General features: G+C 63.1%; 1 protein-coding gene across 1 annotated transcript; it reads left to right on the forward strand.

Moving 5' to 3' along the window:
- Positions 1 to 296: 296 nt before the first annotated feature.
- On the forward strand, positions 297 to 18,316 carry LOC139074429 (mucin-2-like; the record flags this gene model as incomplete). Its single annotated transcript, XM_070564654.1, has 30 exons — positions 297 to 413; positions 1,522 to 1,792; positions 2,759 to 2,873; positions 3,251 to 3,341; positions 3,424 to 3,533; positions 3,721 to 3,931; positions 4,241 to 4,366; positions 4,974 to 5,091; positions 5,210 to 5,348; positions 5,438 to 5,548; positions 5,631 to 5,700; positions 5,842 to 5,979; positions 6,068 to 6,232; positions 6,670 to 6,764; positions 7,151 to 7,277; positions 7,663 to 7,918; positions 8,061 to 8,113; positions 8,253 to 8,353; positions 8,789 to 8,940; positions 9,258 to 9,396; positions 9,707 to 9,817; positions 9,903 to 10,082; positions 10,220 to 10,459; positions 10,978 to 11,134; positions 11,372 to 11,503; positions 12,205 to 12,352; positions 12,932 to 12,975; positions 13,366 to 13,563; positions 14,034 to 14,057; positions 14,628 to 18,316. Coding segments are annotated over exons 1-30 (7,587 nt in total), but the record flags the coding sequence as incomplete, so codon positions are not given.
- Between the last annotated feature and the right edge of the window lie 15 nt (positions 18,317 to 18,331).

The following is an 18,331-nucleotide window of genomic DNA, read 5'->3' on the forward strand; positions in this document are numbered from 1 at the left end:
CCACCCTTGGGCCTGGGCCCACTTGTAGCGGGGAGGAACGAAGTTCCGAAGTTCAAGTTCCCTTGGGTGTGTGTCGGAATTGGGGTAATGGGTTTCCGTATCCTGAGGAGGGTCCCTTTTACCTAGGGAGCAATAAAAAGATAAACCTCAGATAACCTGAGTCAATATTTCCTCACGGCCCAGGGGAGGCCCCCACAGCTGTTTCTTGATAATCTGGCTAAGGCCCCACCCACCCCTCGCCCCTCCCCTGCCCTTCCGCTCTCAGACCGCCCTGCGGGGCATATAAGGCCCGGACCCCTGTCCCCTGTTGCTCTCCCACACCAGCCTCTGAGCCACCATGGGGCTGCCACTAGCCCGCCTAGTGGCCCTCTGCCTGGCCCTGACCTTGGCCAGGGGCGAGGAGCTGCGGAAAGGTGAGGGGCAGCGGGCAGCGCTATGGGCAGCACGACCTGAGGGTACAGGACATCCGGGGCAGCCCAGCGCAGACGGTCCTACCTGGGAGGAGGAGGTGATCCTCCTGTGCCAGGCTTTGGGGCAGACTGGCATCTTCTGGGGTAGATGGGCTGGGTCCAGCTTCCTGCAGCCCCCACCCCTCCTGACTTTGGGTGGAGGGAAGGAAGGAGAGAAGGAAAGAGGGAAGGAAGGAGGGAGGGAAGATGAAAGGGGATAAAGAGGAAAGGAAGAGGGAAGGAGTGAGGGAGGGAAGGAGGGAAGGAAAGATGGAGGCAGGAGAGAAGGAGGGAGGGAAGGAGGGAAAGAGGGAAAGAAGGAAGGAGAGGAGAGAAGAAAGGAGGATTAGGAGGGTAGGACAGGTGGTCTTGGGCTCCCTTCATCCCTTTGATGGCAAGCACCAGGTTGGAGTATTTCCAGGGGGCGATACCAGGTAGAAACACCTGAGCCGGGCCGTTGTCCCTGGGTGTTGGGGAGGCAGGTCCCATGGAGTCTGGGAAGACAAGGCCAAGATGGCCCCTTCTGCCGATCAGGGCGTTGGGCCGACTGCTGGAGGGGTGGCTTTAGCCAGAGAAGACTGAGAATGTAGGATGGGGACATCTCCGTCCCAGAGGGCTGTGTGAGAAAGCCACTGGGGGGGCCCTCGGCCTGTTTGGACGGACACGAGATGGGGACCCTTGGAGAGGTCCAGCACGGCCCTTCTGCTGGATGAGGGGTGGCTGGGTGGGGCATCGAGTGGATGGAGTGTGGCAGTGACTGGGGGTTGGGGGGCACTGGGCAAGGTGGACAGGGCACTCAGGGAGCCTGAGAGACCTCTGCCCCCACTGCCTGCTGGGCCAATGGTCGTTTGCCTTGCCAGGCTGGGTGCAAGGGCACAGCACGGGAGACATCCTTTCATGGGGTTGAGACCCCTGGGCAGGGCGACGACAGTTGGCAGAGGCCCCTCCTGCAGGACCACCTGAGCCGCTTCAGCTGCCTCTGGAGGATCCTGAGGGTGGTGGCCGGGCCGGGGCCTGGGGACGAGCCTGGGGGCGGCCTGGGCTGCTCACACTCCGTCCTGTTGCTCCCCAGAGGGCAGAACGCGCAACCATGGCCACAACGTCTGCAGCACCTGGGGCGACTTCCACTACAAGACCTTCGATGGCGACGTCTTCCGCTTTCCCGGCCTCTGCGACTACAACTTCGCCTCGGACTGCCGTGACACCTACAAGGAGTTTGCTGTGCACCTGAAGCGGGTCCCGGGCCACGAGGGGGGCAGCCCCCAGGTCAAGTACATACTGCTGACCGTCAAGGACGACACGGTCTACCTCACCCCCAAGCTGGCTGTGCTGAACGGGGCCATGTGAGTGTGGTCAGGTGGCGTCCCGCCCACATCCTAGAAAGGGGGCCCTGTGGCTCCTGTGAGCAAGCAGGAGCCTGGCCAGCCCCTACAAGCCCCTCTCCACCCCAGCACAAGGCTAAGGAGAGCACTGGGGTTTGAGTTCAGGTCATTGATTCATTCAGCAAACACTGATGAGCCCCATGGGTGAAGGACCGGGGAGGGGGCCTTATTTCTCCCACAGTCTTACAGCTCCATGGCTCGGAGCCCACCAGGCTCTGGGCATGTGTGGGGGACAGGTGGCCATCCTGGTGGGGGAGGCCTGGCAGCCTCTGGGGAGGAGGCCCTGTGCCCTGCTGTGCCAGGCTAGAGGTACAGATGCCCTCCGGGGGAGGGCCTGTGGGGGCGCCCAGCCCACCACCCCAGCCTTCGTCCCCCATTGTGTCCGGAACAATGGAGCCTAAGTGCATTCCTGCCTGGCGGCTCCCCACCTGCAGGGTCCGCCCTCTCCCTGTGCCAGGGGATCTTGTTTCCCCTGGAGGCTGCAGCCCTGGCAGCCAGCCCCAGTCTCAGGGTGGGGGTGGGTACAGGGCCCACGGAGGCAGAGTTTGGGGTGAGCACAGAGCCTGGGCCCACCCTAGGTGGTGGATGGAGAAGCCCCTCCCCACTCTCAGGGCTGTCATGCGGCTCCTGCCCAGGACAGACCTAGAGGAGGGGGTGCAGAGACGGAGAACGGCAGGCAGGGTATGGCTTCCTGTGAAGGACCCCGGCCAGCACAGGTGGAGAGGGTCTCTGGTCACTGCTGAAGTCCCCCGAGAGGGAGGACAAGGCCTTTCATGACCACAGGGCCGGAGCTGGCCTGGCAGGGCTGGCTGAGAGGCTGAGGCCAGGCCACCCAGCCCACAGCCTCAGTGGCCTCTGTGTAGCGGAACCCCTGGGCCTGGCTGGGCAGGTGTGTGGGCTGGCTTGTGACCCTGGTGCACCCCCCAGGGTCAGCACCCCACACTACAGCCCTGGGCTGCTCATCGAGAGGAATGACGCCTACATCAAGGTCTTCTCCCGTGCTGGCCTCACCCTCATGTGGGACCGGGAGGACTCGCTCATGGTGGGTGCCACCCCAGCGCCACAGGGCCCTGGGGGCCGAGGGGACTCCATCAGACCTCTGGGACTCCAGGGCAGCAGAGGGGAGCCAGTGGTCCCATCCTCACCAAGAGGGGGGTCCAGGGTGGGCTGGGAGTGTTGAGCGGCCCCTGTCTGCTGGTGGAGAAGGCTGGCGGCAGAGGCGGGGCCACGCAGCCTACCCTGGCAGGGCACCTTGGGGGCTCGGGTGGTGGGCCAGCCCTCCCCATCTCCCAATCCCCTCCTGGTCCTCAGTGATGCCAGGACACCCCCTGGCTGATCCCAGCCCTCTTGCCACTCCTTTCAAACAAGTTGTGGGTGCTGCCTGGCCATGGCTGCTCACCTGCTCTCTTTTCCCGACAGCTGGAGCTGGACAGTAAATTCCAGAACCACACGTGTGGGCTCTGTGGGGACTACAACGGCCTGCAGAGCTACTCCGAGTTCCTGTCTGATGGTGAGGGCCTCCTCGGGGGCTTAGGGGGCAGGTGTGTGCAGACTCCCGGGTGCCCCTCGCTGACCGGCTGTGCCCCACCCAGGCCTGCTCTTCAGTGCTGTCCAGTTTGGGAATATGCAGAAGATCAACAAGCCCGACGTGGTGTGCGATGACCCCGAGGAGGGGCGGACCCCTGAGTCCTGCTCTGAGCACGTGAGTGGCTGGCCAGAGACCCCTGCCCAGGGGAGGAGCTGTTCCTGGGTGGGGACCCTATGGGAGCAGTGCCCACCCCATTCCCTAGAGGGCCTTGTGCCCGCTGGTCTCTGCTGGGGACCCCCGGCGGTGTGGAAGGGAGGAGGGTGTGAGTAGCCCCCGCCCACCACCCCTGTGTGCCCACCAGCGCGCTGAGTGTGAGAAGCTGCTGACAGCCGCGGCCTTCAAGGACTGCCTGGGCCTGGTGCCGCTGGAGCCGTACGTGCAGGCCTGTGCGCAGGACCGCTGCCAGTGCCCCTCGGGCGCCTCCTGTGTCTGCAGCACCCTGGCCGAGTTCTCCCGCCAGTGCTCGCATGCCGGCGGGCGCCCCGGGAACTGGAGGACTGGCACTCTCTGTCGTAAGCGCCACGCGCGTGAATCGGGAGGGCGGGGACCCAGGGGCACGTGAGGGATGATCCACCAATTCATAGGGAGCATTGAGGCCGGCAAGCCCAGGGCAGGGCAGCCTGGTGCCCTGGACAGCAGCCTCGTCTCTGCCCACCCTGGAGGCGGCCTCGGCTTTGGCATGGGAGACAAAAACCATCGGGGCCAGAGCCTAGAGCCCCGTGTGCACCCCACGAGCGGGCGCAGTCCCTCCAGCTCCCATGCCCACTGCCCTCCACGCTTGGTGTGAGTGCTGGCTCAGGGGCCGTCCTCTGCCCTTCTAGCCAAGAGCTGCCCCGGGAACATGGTTTACCTGGAGAGTGGCTCGCCCTGCATGGACACCTGCTCACACCTGGAGGTCAGCAGCCTGTGTGAGGAGCACCGCATGGACGGCTGTTTCTGCCCTGAAGGTGTGCGCTGGGCCACCCACGGGCGTGCGGGGGTGGGTGGGGCACTGCCCTGTTGCGGCCCACCCTTGCCGAGGGGCCCTGGGACCAGTGGCCTTGGGTTTTTGGCTGCACCTGGGGGACAGCCATGCTGGGACGGTGGTGCCAGGTGGTGGGGGGCAGCGATGGCACAGGAAGCGAGGCACGGTGCCCCCACTGAAATCGAGGGACGAGGAACAGGGAGAAAGGGCACAAATGCTGAAGTTCCCACCTCATTCACACACGATGACGGCTTCTGGGAGTCTGGGGGGAGGGAAGCCTTCCTGGTTGTCACCCCTTGACAGACCTCCTCCTGTCCGGCCCACGGAGCCTGGAGGACCCCAGAACGGGGCTGGACTCTCAGGCCCCCATGGCATGTCCCTGACCAGACACTGTGTGGGGACCATGGTGTCGCCCAAAGGACCAGAAGTGCTTGTGGGAGGGAGGCCTGGCTGGCAGCCCCCCCTCGGGGATTCCGGCATCTTCCTGAGGCTGTCCCACGGCTGTGGCTTTGGCAATGGCAGCCCCATTGTGGGGAATCTGGCACTTTCCGAGGCCAGTGAGTGTAACATCCCGCCCGGCGCTGTCCCAGGCACCGTGTACGATGACATTGCGGGCAGCGGCTGCATCCCCGTGAGCCAGTGCCACTGCAAGCTGCAGGGACATAAGTACGCGCCCGGCCAGCAGATCACCAAGGACTGCGAGCAGTGGTGGGTCCCGGGGGCCGGGGCTGGGGGCCGGATTGTAGAGGGTCCTGGGGATCTGGGCTGGAGAGCCGGCGGCCTAGGGGAAGCAGCTCGGACTGACCCTGGGCCCCACTGCCTATAGCGTGTGCAATGCCGGCCGCTGGGTGTGCAAAGACCGGCCGTGCCCCGGGTCCTGTGCGCTGGAGGGCGGCTCCCACATCACCACCTTTGACGGGAAGAGGTACACCTTCCACGGGGACTGCTACTATGTGCTGACCAAGGTAGGTGGGCGTGGCCGGCAGGCAGGCACGTGTGGGGAGCTGGCTCTCCCTGCTCCCCTGCTCGTTCAGTGTCTCCGCCCTCCCCGCAGAGCGACCACAATGACTCCTACGCCCTCCTGGGCGAGCTGGCCGTCTGCGGCTCCACGGACAAGCAGACCTGCCTGAAGACGGTGGTGCTGCTGGCCGACAAGAAGCAGAACGTGGGTACCCCGCCCCTGCCCTGCCGGCACCCCCGGGGGCTCCATGGCCCTTAGCCCCACCGTCCCTTGGCCTTTCCCTCAGGTGGTGGTCTTCAAGTCGGATGGCACTGTGCTCCTGAACGAGCTGCAGGTGAACCTGCCCCACGTGGCAGGTGAGTCCTGCTCAGCGGCCCTGTTGGTTGGGGTGTCCCCCTGCAGCACCAGACCCTCTTGCTGAAGATGGTGGTCCCGGGGTGGGCCTGCCGAGCAGCCCCTCTCTGCTCCTCACCGCCCCTCCCCTCTCCACCTGGCAGCGAGCTTCTCCATCTTCCAACCGTCCTCGCATCACCTCATCGTGAACACTGCCTTCGGCCTCAGGATGCAGGTCCAGCTGGTGCCGGTCATGCAGCTCTTCCTGACGCTGGACCAGGCCGCCCAGGGCCGCGTGCAGGGTGAGTGGCCCCGCCTGCTCACCCCACAAAGCCCCACGCAGGGCCTGCTGCGCCAGGCCCTTCCCAACCTGGTCCCTCGGCCCCTCAGGCCTCTGTGGGAACTTCAATGGCCTGGAGGGCGATGACTTCCAGACGGCTGGCGGGCTGGTGGAGGCCACGGGGGCGAGCTTCGCCAACACCTGGAAGGTCCAGTCGAGCTGCCCCGACAAGCTGGACTGGCTGGACGACCCCTGCTCCCTCAACATCGAGAGCGGTGAGGCAGATGGGGTTCCCGGTGGGACGTGGGGGTGGGTGGAGGTGAGATGGCCTGCCCCACTCAGGGCCCGCCTGCTACTTTCTGCCAAATGTGTGGTTTATGGTGGCCCATGATGGCAGCCCACCAAGTGACCTGGCAGAGGTACTGGACCTGCCAATGGCTGGGTGGTGGCCCTCCTCCAGGGACTGGTCTGGTGCCATGACAGGATACCCTCCCTCCCACTTTGCTGCCTATTGCGTCCCAGGAGGCAGAGAGGGTGGATGGTGGGCGCCCCTGCCTGGCACGGGGCTCTGTCCTGCGCTGAGTTGGCCTGGAGGGGGGACCGGCTCAGTCCACAGTGGGGACAGTGTCTGCTCCAGCCTGGGCCACCAAGCAGCCAGACTCAGGGCACTTGCTGGAGGGGCCACCCCTGAGGTTCTGACCGGCCTCTGCAGCCAACTATGCCGAGCATTGGTGCTCCCTGCTGAGGAAGACGGAGTCCCCCTTCGGCAGGTGCCACTCGGTTGTGGACCCGGCCGAGTACTACAAGGTGGGTGGGACCCGCACCTGCACTCCCCAGCCCCTGGTCTGTGACAGGAAGGTGTGCCTGGTGCCCCTGGCTGAGCCTGACTGGCTGCCTGTGAGGCTCCTGCTAGGGGCTGCTGAGTGTGTGTGTGTGTGTAAGCATGTGTGTGAGTGTGCATACATGTATTGTCTCTGTGCACAGGTGTATGTTTGTGTACATGTGTGTGTGGGCATGTGTGAGTGTGTGTACGGGTATGCGTTTATACGTGTGGAAGTGGGAGTTTAAGCGTGCTCACGTGTGTATATGTGTGGGTGCACATATACTAGTACGTGTCCGGGAGTGCTTGCACACGTGTATGAGTTCCCAAGCCCAGCTCCCTCCCTCACTGCCCTGCCTCGGTTTATCCCCAGAGGTGCCTGTACGACACGTGCAACTGCCAGAACAATGAGGACTGTCTGTGCGCCGCCCTGTCCTCCTACGCCCGTGCCTGTGCCGCCAAGGGCGTCATGCTGTGGGGCTGGCGGGAAAACATCTGCAGTGAGTGCTGTCCCCTGCCGGCGTCCTGGGCTCGGGGTCCTGGCTTCTCCATGGGGCAGGGGGCTGGGGCTCGGCCTTCGATTCAGCCCCTGTCCCCAGTGTCAGCTCACCCTGAGTCCAGGGAGAGGGATCGGTCCACTGCTAGCGGGTGACGCAGCTTCCAGCTTCCTCTGCCAGGAAGGCGGGATACCGGCGCTTGGCTGCTCCCCGCTTGTGGGGAGGGGTCCGAACTGTGGCCGCTGCCAGTTTGCCTGGACAGAGAGGCATGTGGGGTGGGCCACCTGTGCACCTGGGGTGGCCCCAGGATGACAGCTCTGCTGGCCACCTGCGGGGACGTGGCTGGGGCCGTCCCTTGCGCCCTCACGCTGGCCCTGCCCCTCTGCAGACAAGGACGTGGGCTCCTGCCCCAACTCGCAGATCTTCCTGTACAACCTGACCACCTGCCAGCAGACCTGCCGCTCGCTGTCCGAGGCCGACGCCCACTGCCTCCAGGGCTTCGCGCCCGTGGACGGCTGCGGCTGCCCCGACCGCACCTTCCTGGACGAGAAGGGCCGCTGTGTACCCCTGGCTAAGTGCTCCTGCTACCACCGAGGCCTCTACCTGGAGGCGGGGGAGGTGGTCTTGAGGCAGGAGGAGCGGTGGTGAGTGGGCTGGGGCCAGGAAGGATGGCACGGGGGTGGGCAGGGCCAGCTCTACCTGGGGGAGCCCCCATCCCCACTCCTCCCCACAGAGTCTCTGGGCCTGTCCCCAAAGGGCCCCATTCACCTCCCACTCTCCCTGCAGCATGTGCCGGAACGGGAGGCTGCACTGCATTCCAGTCAAGCTGATTGGCGAGAGTAAGTGAATGCGGCCTGAGCCTGGCCCCCTGCCCCCTGCCCCCTGGCCCTTGGCCTGCTCCCCCTACCCCCTCTCCATTCTGCCTGAGCCCGCCAGCCATCAACTTCAGCTGAGCTGGGGTGGTCCCTCTGTCGGCAGCCTGCAAAGCCCCTAAGATCCACATCGACTGCAACAACCAGACCGCTCTGAGCATCCGGAAGCCCCATCCCCTCAGCTGCCAGACGCTGGCTGCAGGCTACGTGAGTGCTGGGACCACCGTGGAGGGGAGGGTCGAGCCGTTGTGCCCGTGGAGGGGTGGGGTGTAGCTGGGGCAGCCTTGGCTCCTGCCCTGACCCTGAGGCTGCTGTGCCAGGTCCTGAGGACCCATGAGGCTTGCTGACCCCTCCTGTCCCTGAGGCCTGGTGGTGGCCTGCAGGCCCCGCTTAGCCTGCCGGAGTCACAGGGGCCAGACTAGGGGCCCCTGGCAGGCAGCACTCACGTGTCTCCCTGCCCAGCGGTGGAGGTGCCCAAGGTGGAGGCGATCCAGGGGTGGGCCAGACAGAGGGATCAGGGGTCGGGGGAGGGGGAGGGACACAAGAGGAGTCTGCAGGGTCAGAGGAGGGGCCAGGCAACGGCAGCCAAGATCCCGGGCCTGGCATCTAATGCCTGAACCCCGCTCCGCCGCCACCCCACAGTACCAGACAGAGTGTGTGAGCGGCTGCGTGTGTCCCGAAGGGCTGATCGACGACGGCCGAGGCAGCTGCGTTGTGGAGGAGGACTGCCCCTGTGTGCACAACAAGGGCTTCTTCTCCCGCGGGGACAAGATCAAGGTGGACTGCAACACCTGGTGAGTGGCCTGGCCCGGCTGCCCTCCAATTGGAGCGTGTCCTGCAGGCCAGGCCGAGGGTCGGGGTTGCTCCCCATGGGGCCAACCGGGTCCTGCAGGGCCACGTGGCCCTCCACCTGGTGGGCAAGCCCCAGGCCAGTATCGGAAGGGCGCTGGGGTGGCACTTGCTGGGCTGGTGCGGGTTTGCAGGCATCGTGCATGAGCTGCCTGTGGAGGTGTCTGGACTGTGCCCTGGCCTCGCCCAAGCCACCCTCTGAACAGGGCTGTGAGGCCCTGGGCCCTGTGGCGCCTCCAGTCCCCTCTCCTACTCTCCTCAGTACCTGCCAGAGAGGACGCTGGGCGTGCACCCAGTCTGTGTGCCACGGCACCTGTGTCATCCACGGGAGCGGCCACTACATCACCTTTGATGGGAAGTACTACAACTTCGATGGACAGTGCTCCTACGTAGCCGTTCAGGTGAGGCCAGGGCACCCCCAAGGCCTGCACCCACTTGCGTCTTTGCTCTGCTGGTCCTGAGCTCTCAGTGGAGGCTCCTGTGGGTATGAGGGGCCAGCCCTTCCTCCACCCTCCCATCCAGTGACCCTCCCTCGGGTGCATGGTGGGTGTGGGTGTGCATTGAAGGCACTGGAGGTGGGTGAGGTCCCTCATGTGGCATGGTTATCCCCTCTCGACAGAGGAGGGGCTGAGGCTCAGCTGGGGTGGGGCTCCCGGGGGGGGTCACCTATGGCCTGGCTGGCCTGGCTCATACCCCACTGTGGGCCCCCAGGACTACTGCGGCCAGAACTCCTCGCTGGGCTCCTTCAGCATCATCACTGAGAATGTCCCGTGTGGCACCACGGGCGTCACCTGCTCCAAGGCCATCAAGATCTTCATCGGGGTGAGTGCTGCCCATCCCCAGGGATGTGAGGGTCCTTGGGGACCCTTGGACCTGGCCAGTGACCGGGCCTCTCCCCTGGGCACAGAGGACAGAGCTGAAGCTGGAGGACAAACACCGCGTGGTGATCCAGCGCGACGTGGGCCACCATGTGGCCTACACCACGCGGGAGGTGGGCCAGTACCTGGTGGTGGAGGCCAGTGTTGGCATCATCGTCATCTGGGACAAAAGGACCACCATCTTCATCAAGCTGGCCCCCTTCTACAAGGTACGCAGCCTCCCCTGCCCACGAGGCCTCTCCAGGGCTGGTCCTGCATGCACACCGGGCCTCCCAGGCACAGCGGGGCCGTACCCCTCCCTCCCTCGAGCCCCCTCACGAAGCCCCCGGGTCGCTGGTCTCTGCAGGGCACTGTGTGCGGCCTGTGCGGGACCTTTGACCAGCGCTCCAACAATGACTTCACCACGCGGGACCACATGGTGGTGGAGAGCGAGCTGGATTTCGGGAACAGCTGGAAGGAGGCCCCCACCTGCCCGGACGTGAGCGCCACCCCCGAGCCGTGCACCCTGAACCCACACCGCCGCTCCTGGGCCGAGAAGCAGTGCAGCATCATCAAGAGCCCGGTCTTCAGCGCCTGCCACAGCAAGGTGGGGTGGGGCGCGAGTGGCGGGCACGGGAGAGGCCGGGCGCGGGCAGCATCTACCCGCCTGGTGTGCACACTGGGAGTCAGTCGGTTGTTTCACCTCTAGCTTCAGCGCCTCCTCTGTGTCCTTTGGACTCACGACCAGAGGTCCAGCTTTCCCTCTGAGAACTCTGGCTGGACCCCCAGCCTCCTGTACCTTCCAGGATGGAGAAAGGGCACACAGCTTCTAAGACCCGATGGTCCTCAGCTCCAAGCAGTGGGGGCGAGGGAGCAGGTGCAGGGCGGCCCGTCTTACGGCAGAAGACCCTGGGGTCCTGAGGGTCTGTGTGGCCAGAGTTGGCCAACCATGTCTAGACCTCACCTGTCAGCCCCACTGGAGGCCTGGGAAGCTAAGTGCTGGGTGACGGCCCCTTGTCCCAGGAGTGGGGCTGGCCTCGTGGTCCTGAGGTCCTCTGGCCGCAGGGGGAGGCCTGGCCTCATGGAGCAATATGGGCCCAGGACACATGGTGGCTTCTCCCCTAGGTGGACCCCACGCCCTTCTATGAGGCCTGTGTCTACGACTCGTGCTCCTGCGACTCGGGCGGCGACTGCGAGTGCTTCTGCTCTGCCGTGGCCACCTACGCCCAGGAGTGCACCAAGGAGGGGGCCTGTGTGTTCTGGAGGACGCCAGACCTGTGCCGTGAGTGTCCGCCCGTCCTGGGCCTGGGTGCCAGTAGGGTGGGTGGCGCTCCTTACCCCTGCAAGGGATGGGGTGTATGTGGTCCCCTGCCTGCCTCCCCCAAATCAAGGATCCAAGTGTCCTTCCTTGGGGCCACTGTGCTGCCTGGGGTGGCAGGAGGGAGCTGGCCCCTCCCGGCCTGTCCCCCGACCTGGCCTCGGCACTCGCCGAGTCTGACCTCAGCTCCCTCCTCCCCAGCCATATTCTGTGACTACTACAACCCCCCGCATGAGTGTGAGTGGCACTACGAGCCTTGTGGGAACCACAGCTTCGAGACCTGCAGGACCATCAATGGCATCCACTCCAACATCTCCATGTCCTACCTGGAGGGTGAGTGGGGCCTCCTGGGGAGCAGTGGCCTGGCTTGCCCTGCTGTCCTGGGGCCAAAGGGCAGTGTCCTCTGTAGACCCTTGGGGTCACCCTGAGAGAGGTTCTGTGGGGGCTGGGGACCCTGAGTCCCAGGGTGGGCCAGGTTCACCTTCTGCAGAGTCTGTTTGTTGATTGCACCGTGGGCTTGGAGACTGAGCTATGACCCCGCCCTGTGAGGGGGAGGCAGAAAAGAAGCAGGTTAACAGGCACCGGGTGTTGCCAGGAGCAGAGAGTGCTATGGGGACCTGCAGAGCAGGAGGAGGGGGAGGGAGGTTTCAGAGGTGGGTCTGGGAGGCCACTCCATGCCTTTGAGCTGAGAACCAGCGACATGAAGGACTGAGCCGTGAAGTCTGGGGAGGGAGCCTCCTACCTCGTGGGAGGGACGATATCAGGTCAGGGGCCCAGGGTGCAACCCTCGAGGCTGGGCAGGGCCTGCCTGTCCCTCAGCAGGTGGGCAGGACCTAGCTGTCACTTTGGCCATGTGGCAGTGTGCAGGGCCCAGCTGGGGGGATGCAGGTCCCTGCCTTTCCAGTCCCTGGCCTTTCCATAGGGACATCCTGCAGAGAAGGACCTGCCAGAGTGGGGCCCATGGGTGGGGTCTGGTGGACATGGGGTCCTCCACCATGGTCCAAGCCCTTTGCCCTGTGCCCTGTGCCCACCAGGCTGCTACCCCCGGTGCCCTAAGCACAGGCCCATCTATGACGAGGACCTGAAGAAGTGCGTCAGAAGAGACCAATGTGGCTGCTATATCGAGGACACCCACTACCTACCTGGAGCGTCTGTTCCCACGGATGACATCTGCCAGTCTTGGTACCTAGGCTCACATCATAGGGGACATGGGGGAGGGCAGCACATACACAGGCACACGCACACGTGCTCACATGCATGTGCCTGTGACACGGCCACACACACCCCTACAGGTGCACATGTACCCACGAGCATTCACATCCATGCATCCACGCACAGGCACACAACATGTTCACGTACACAGAAGTGGACACAACACACATGCTCTCACACACGCACACCTCTGGGTCACACGTGCATGGATGCACATGCACACACTCACACACAGGAGCCACGGCGTGGGGACCAGCCTCCTTCTGGGGAAGAGGCAGGCCTTCCTTCTTGGCATCCCTTCTGCATCCAACTTTTGCCTGCCTCGCCTTGTCCCAACTCTGCACAGTTAACACGGGTGGCTCCTCTGGGGTGGGTCTTCGGGGCAGTGCCCAGGGCTTTGGTGGGCCTGAGGTGCGTGGCCACAGGGGTTGGCATCGGGTGCGTGGTTGCAGGGGGCGTGGCCTCAGGGTGTGGCAGGGAGGGTGGAGCCTGGGGAGAGGTGACTTTCCTCCTTTCCTGGGGTCTGAAGCTCTAGCACTTCCCTTCCAGCATGTGTACCGACTCCTCGCAGGTCATCTGCCAGCCCGAGGAAGGTAAGCTGCCCTCTGCGGCTGGCCCTGAGGCGGAAGGCCGGGCCCCACTCAGAAGAGCCCGCGGCTGCCCTGTCCCTGGACCCTGGATGCTCAGTCTCCTCCTCTGCCGCGTGGACCCCGGGGGCCCTTCCAAGCTCAGAGCTGCCTGATGGGCAGCAGCCCCTTGGGGCTCACATCCTGATGCTCCCCGTGGCAAATGCCCTCCTGTGACCCAGCTTCTCCGTCCTGATGGGGGTGCTTAGGGTTCTGGGGTGGGGTCCCGATGGGGCATTGGTTTGCCGCTTGCTAGAGACAGGGGACAGCGCACCTTTCCCTTCTTGGGACAAGCTGGGGGTTTCTTGTGAGTCTTGCTCCCAAAGTGTTGACGTCAGCCTCGCTCCCATCCCCCAGGAAAGATTCTCAACTACACCCAGGACGGCTGCTTCTGCTACTGGGAGCTATGTGGCCCCAACGGGACGGTGGTGCAGCACTTCAACACCTGTGGGTGCACCTCTACACCCTCAACCTCCTCCATACCCACCAGCACGACCCCCGTCACCTCCACCACCACCACCACCATCACCACAACCACCTCCACCTCCAGCACAGGTGAGGCCCCCTTTCCTCCTGGGGCTCCTGCCTCCTCTGCACCCTGAGTCCAGCAGCAAAGGCCCTTCCAGGGGCAGGAGCACAGCTGGCGTGTCAGCTGTCACCTCTGTGCACGGGCGGGGGGTCTCGCTGACATGCCTCTCAACTCAGGAAAATGTCCCTGGGCCCTCAGCCTTGGGAGTTGAGATGCCTGTGTCACGACCACCCTCCCGAGCCCCAACCACAGTGAAGGCGACTTGGGGACATTTCCAAAAACCAGCAAGAAAATATCCCAAGGGTTGAAGAAAGCAGAGGAATGTCCTTCAATTCCTCTGCATTTGTTCTGGTGGAAATTGTAGCTACCACTGGGCAAGCCACCAGGGGTATGACAGCCACAGGAAAAAGAAACACATAAAAATTTAGAAAGATTTTAAAAAGTCTTGAGCTGTGTAATGACATCATCTTTCTTCTTTTTTTCCACATTACTGCAGGTTCATCTACCACTTCAACTCCGCGTAAGTCCCGTGGATGGTACTTCCGGGTGGGAGATGGGGTGAGGGGGGCAGGTCACATAAACGAACTCTGAGGACATCCCTCGAGACCCGGATGTGGGGCCGGCTGGTGGGCCATCTGCTCACAGACTGAGATGGTGCATTTGGTGACTTATTTCCCAGTATTTTGAGTCCAGGGACTCACGCAGGGGGACTTGACCGGCTCTGGGTGACAACATGGTTGGTCAAGGGTTGAGACCAAGCCCCTTTCTCACTGAATGGGGGACCCTGTGGTTGTTAATTTTTGGGCACAAGAATTTGAAAATAGTGGAGGAGGGAGCGCTGGCCTGAGCCACAAGGCCTGGGTCCATCAGCGCTGGGGGCGCGGGGACTCTTCCCTCTCTGGGCCTCAGTTTTCCAGCTGCAAAAGATGGGTGGAAGTGGTGTCCAGCCCTAAACTCTCTGACCCTACAACCGGGTCCTGGGGGATGACAGGGAGCCAGTCTAGGGTCTCTGACATCTCCGAGTCCCAGTGACCTCCCCGGCAGGCGCGCCCCCAGGCGTGGCTGACCAGCCCTGGGTCTGCTTCCCTAGCGCCGTGCTGCTTCTGGTCCGACTGGATCAACGAGGATCACCCCGAGACTCACGGCGACAGCGGGGACCGTGAGAGGTTCGACAGCGTCTGCCAGGCCCCTGAGGACATCGAGTGCAGGGCGGCCACGGAGCCCCAGCTCAGCTTGGAGGAGCTGGGCCAGAAGGTGCAGTGCAATGTGTCATTTGGGTTCATCTGCAAGAACGAAGACCAGTTTGGGGACGGACCATTTGGAGTCTGCTATGACTACGAGATACGTGTCCGCTGTTGCCTGCCCATGGAGGAGTGTCCTTCGACCCCAACCACGACCCCCATGACCACTACCATGATCACCGCGACCACCACCCCCAGCACAACCACCATGACCACCACCACAGAGACCACAACACCCACCACGAGCACTACTCCATTGACCTCCACCGCGAAGCCCACCACCACAACCAGAGAGACTACAACCCTTACTATGACCACCATCCCAGGATCCTCAACTCTGACCCCCACCATCACCACCACTACCACCACAGAGACCACAACACCCACCACAAGCACCACCTCAGGGGCCTCAACCCCAACCCCCACCATCACCACTACCACCACCACTGGGACAGAGACCACAACCCCCATCACGACCAGCACCCCAGGGACTCCAACTCTGACTCCCACCATCACCACCACCACCACAGGGACCACAACTAGCACCACCACCACCACCTCAGGGCCAACAACCCTGACTGCCAGTACCAGCATTACTGAGACCCCAAGCCCGACCCCCACCATCACCACCATCACCACCCCAGGGACAACAACCCTGTCCCCCAGCACCAGCATCACTGAGACCTCAACCCCGACCCCCACCATCACCCCAGGGACAACAACCCTGGCCCCCAGCACCACCACCACACAGACCACAACTCCCACCATGACCACTACCCCAAGGACAACAACCCCCACTGCCAGCACCACAACCACAGAGAACACAGCCTCCACCACGACCGCCAGCCCAGGGCCAACAACCATGACTCCTAGCACCACCACCACTGAGACCCCAACTCCGACCCCCACCATCATCACCACCATCCCCACAGAGACCAAAACGCCCATCACGAGCACCACCTCAAGGACCTCAACTCCTACCTCCGCCATCATCACCACCATCAGCACAGAGACCCCAACACCAACCCCCACCACGATGACCACCGTGCCCACGAGCTCTATCAGCACTGTGTGTGAGGATGACTGCCAATGGACTGGCTGGCTGGATTCTGGTAAACCAAATGTTACCGAACAAGGTGCAGACATTGAACCCATCGGAGATGTCTGTGGAAGAGGCTGGGTGGCCAACATCTCCTGCAGAGCCCATATGTATCCAAACCATCCCATCGAACAGCTTGAACAAACGGTGGTTTGCGACACGTCAGTTGGACTGGTGTGCAAAAACCAAGACCAGAAGCCTGGGGGAGTCATCCCCATGCCTTACTGCCTCAACTATGAGATCAACGTCTACTGCTGTGGGTTGTGTCTCTCCACACCTTCCCCCACGACCCCAGAGACCTCAACCCGGACCACGACCATCAGCACCACCACCACCACAGAGACCACAACACCCACCACCAGCACTACCCCATTGACCGCCACCCCGAAGCCCACCACCACGACCAGAGAGACTACAACCCTTACTATGACCACCATCCCAGGATCCTCAACTCTGACCCCCACCATCACCACCACTACCACCACAGAGACCACAACACCCACCACAAGCACCACCTCAGGGGCCTCAACCCCAACCCCCACCATCACCACTACCACCACCACTGGGACAGAGACCACAACCCCCATCACGACCAGCACCCCAGGGACTCCAACTCTGACTCCCACCATCACCACCACCACCACAGGGACCACAACTAGCACCACCACCACCACCTCAGGGCCAACAACCCTGACTGCCAGTACCAGCATTACTGAGACCCCAAGCCCGACCCCCACCATCACCACCATCACCACCCCAGGGACAACAACCCTGTCCCCCAGCACCAGCATCACTGAGACCTCAACCCCGACCCCCACCATCACCCCAGGGACAACAACCCTGGCCCCCAGCACCACCACCACACAGACCACAACTCCCACCATGACCACTACCCCAAGGACAACAACCCCCACTGCCAGCACCACAACCACAGAGAACACAGCCTCCACCACGACCGCCAGCCCAGGGCCAACAACCATGACTCCTAGCACCACCACCACTGAGACCCCAACTCCGACCCCCACCATCATCACCACCATCCCCACAGAGACCAAAACGCCCATCACGAGCACCACCTCAAGGACCTCAACTCCTACCTCCACCATCATCACCACCATCAGCACAGAGACCCCAACACCAACCCCCACCACGATGACCACCGTGCCCACGAGCTCTATCAGCACTGTGTGTGAGGATGACTGCCAATGGACTGGCTGGCTGGATTCTGGTAAACCAAATGTTACCGAACAAGGTGCAGACATCGAACCCATCGGAGATGTCTGTGGAAGAGGCTGGGTGGCCAACATCTCCTGCAGAGCCCATATGTATCCAAACCATCCCATCGAACAGCTTGAACAAACGGTGGTTTGCGACACGTCAGTTGGACTGGTGTGCAAAAACCAAGACCAGAAGCCTGGGGGAGTCATCCCCATGCCTTACTGCCTCAACTATGAGATCAACGTCTACTGCTGTGGGTTGTGTCTCTCCACACCTTCCCCCACGACCCCAGAGACCTCAACCCGGACCACGACCATCAGCACCACCACCACCACAGAGACCACAACACCCACCACCAGCACTACCCCATTGACCGCCACCCCGAAGCCCACCACCACGACCAGAGAGACTACAACCCTTACTATGACCACCATCCCAGGATCCTCAACTCTGACCCCCACCATCACCACCACTACCACCACAGAGACCACAACACCCACCACAAGCACCACCTCAGGGGCCTCAACCCCAACCCCCACCATCACCACTACCACCACCACTGGGACAGAGACCACAACCCCCATCACGACCAGCACCCCAGGGACTCCAACTCTGACTCCCACCATCACCACCACCACCACAGGGACCACAACTAGCACCACCACCACCACCTCAGGGCCAACAACCCTGACTGCCAGTACCAGCATTACTGAGACCCCAAGCCCGACCCCCACCATCACCACCATCACCACCCCAGGGACAACAACCCTGTCCCCCAGCACCAGCATCACTGAGACCTCAACCCCGACCCCCACCATCACCCCAGGGACAACAACCCTGGCCCCCAGCACCACCACCACACAGACCACAACTCCCACCATGACCACTACCCCAAGGACAACAACCCCCACTGCCAGCACCACAACCACAGAGAACACAGCCTCCACCACGACCGCCAGCCCAGGGCCAACAACCATGACTCCTAGCACCACCACCACTGAGACCCCAACTCCGACCCCCACCATCATCACCACCATCCCCACAGAGACCAAAACGCCCATCACGAGCACCACCTCAAGGACCTCAACTCCTACCTCCGCCATCATCACCACCATCAGCACAGAGACCCCAACACCAACCCCCACCACGATGACCACCGTGCCCACGAGCTCTATCAGCACTGTGTGTGAGGATGACTGCCAATGGACTGGCTGGCTGGATTCTGGTAAACCAAAT

This window comes from Equus przewalskii, chromosome 11, assembly GCF_037783145.1.
Source record: "Equus przewalskii isolate Varuska chromosome 11, EquPr2, whole genome shotgun sequence".
In the NCBI taxonomy this organism is placed as follows: domain Eukaryota; kingdom Metazoa; phylum Chordata; class Mammalia; order Perissodactyla; family Equidae; genus Equus; species Equus przewalskii.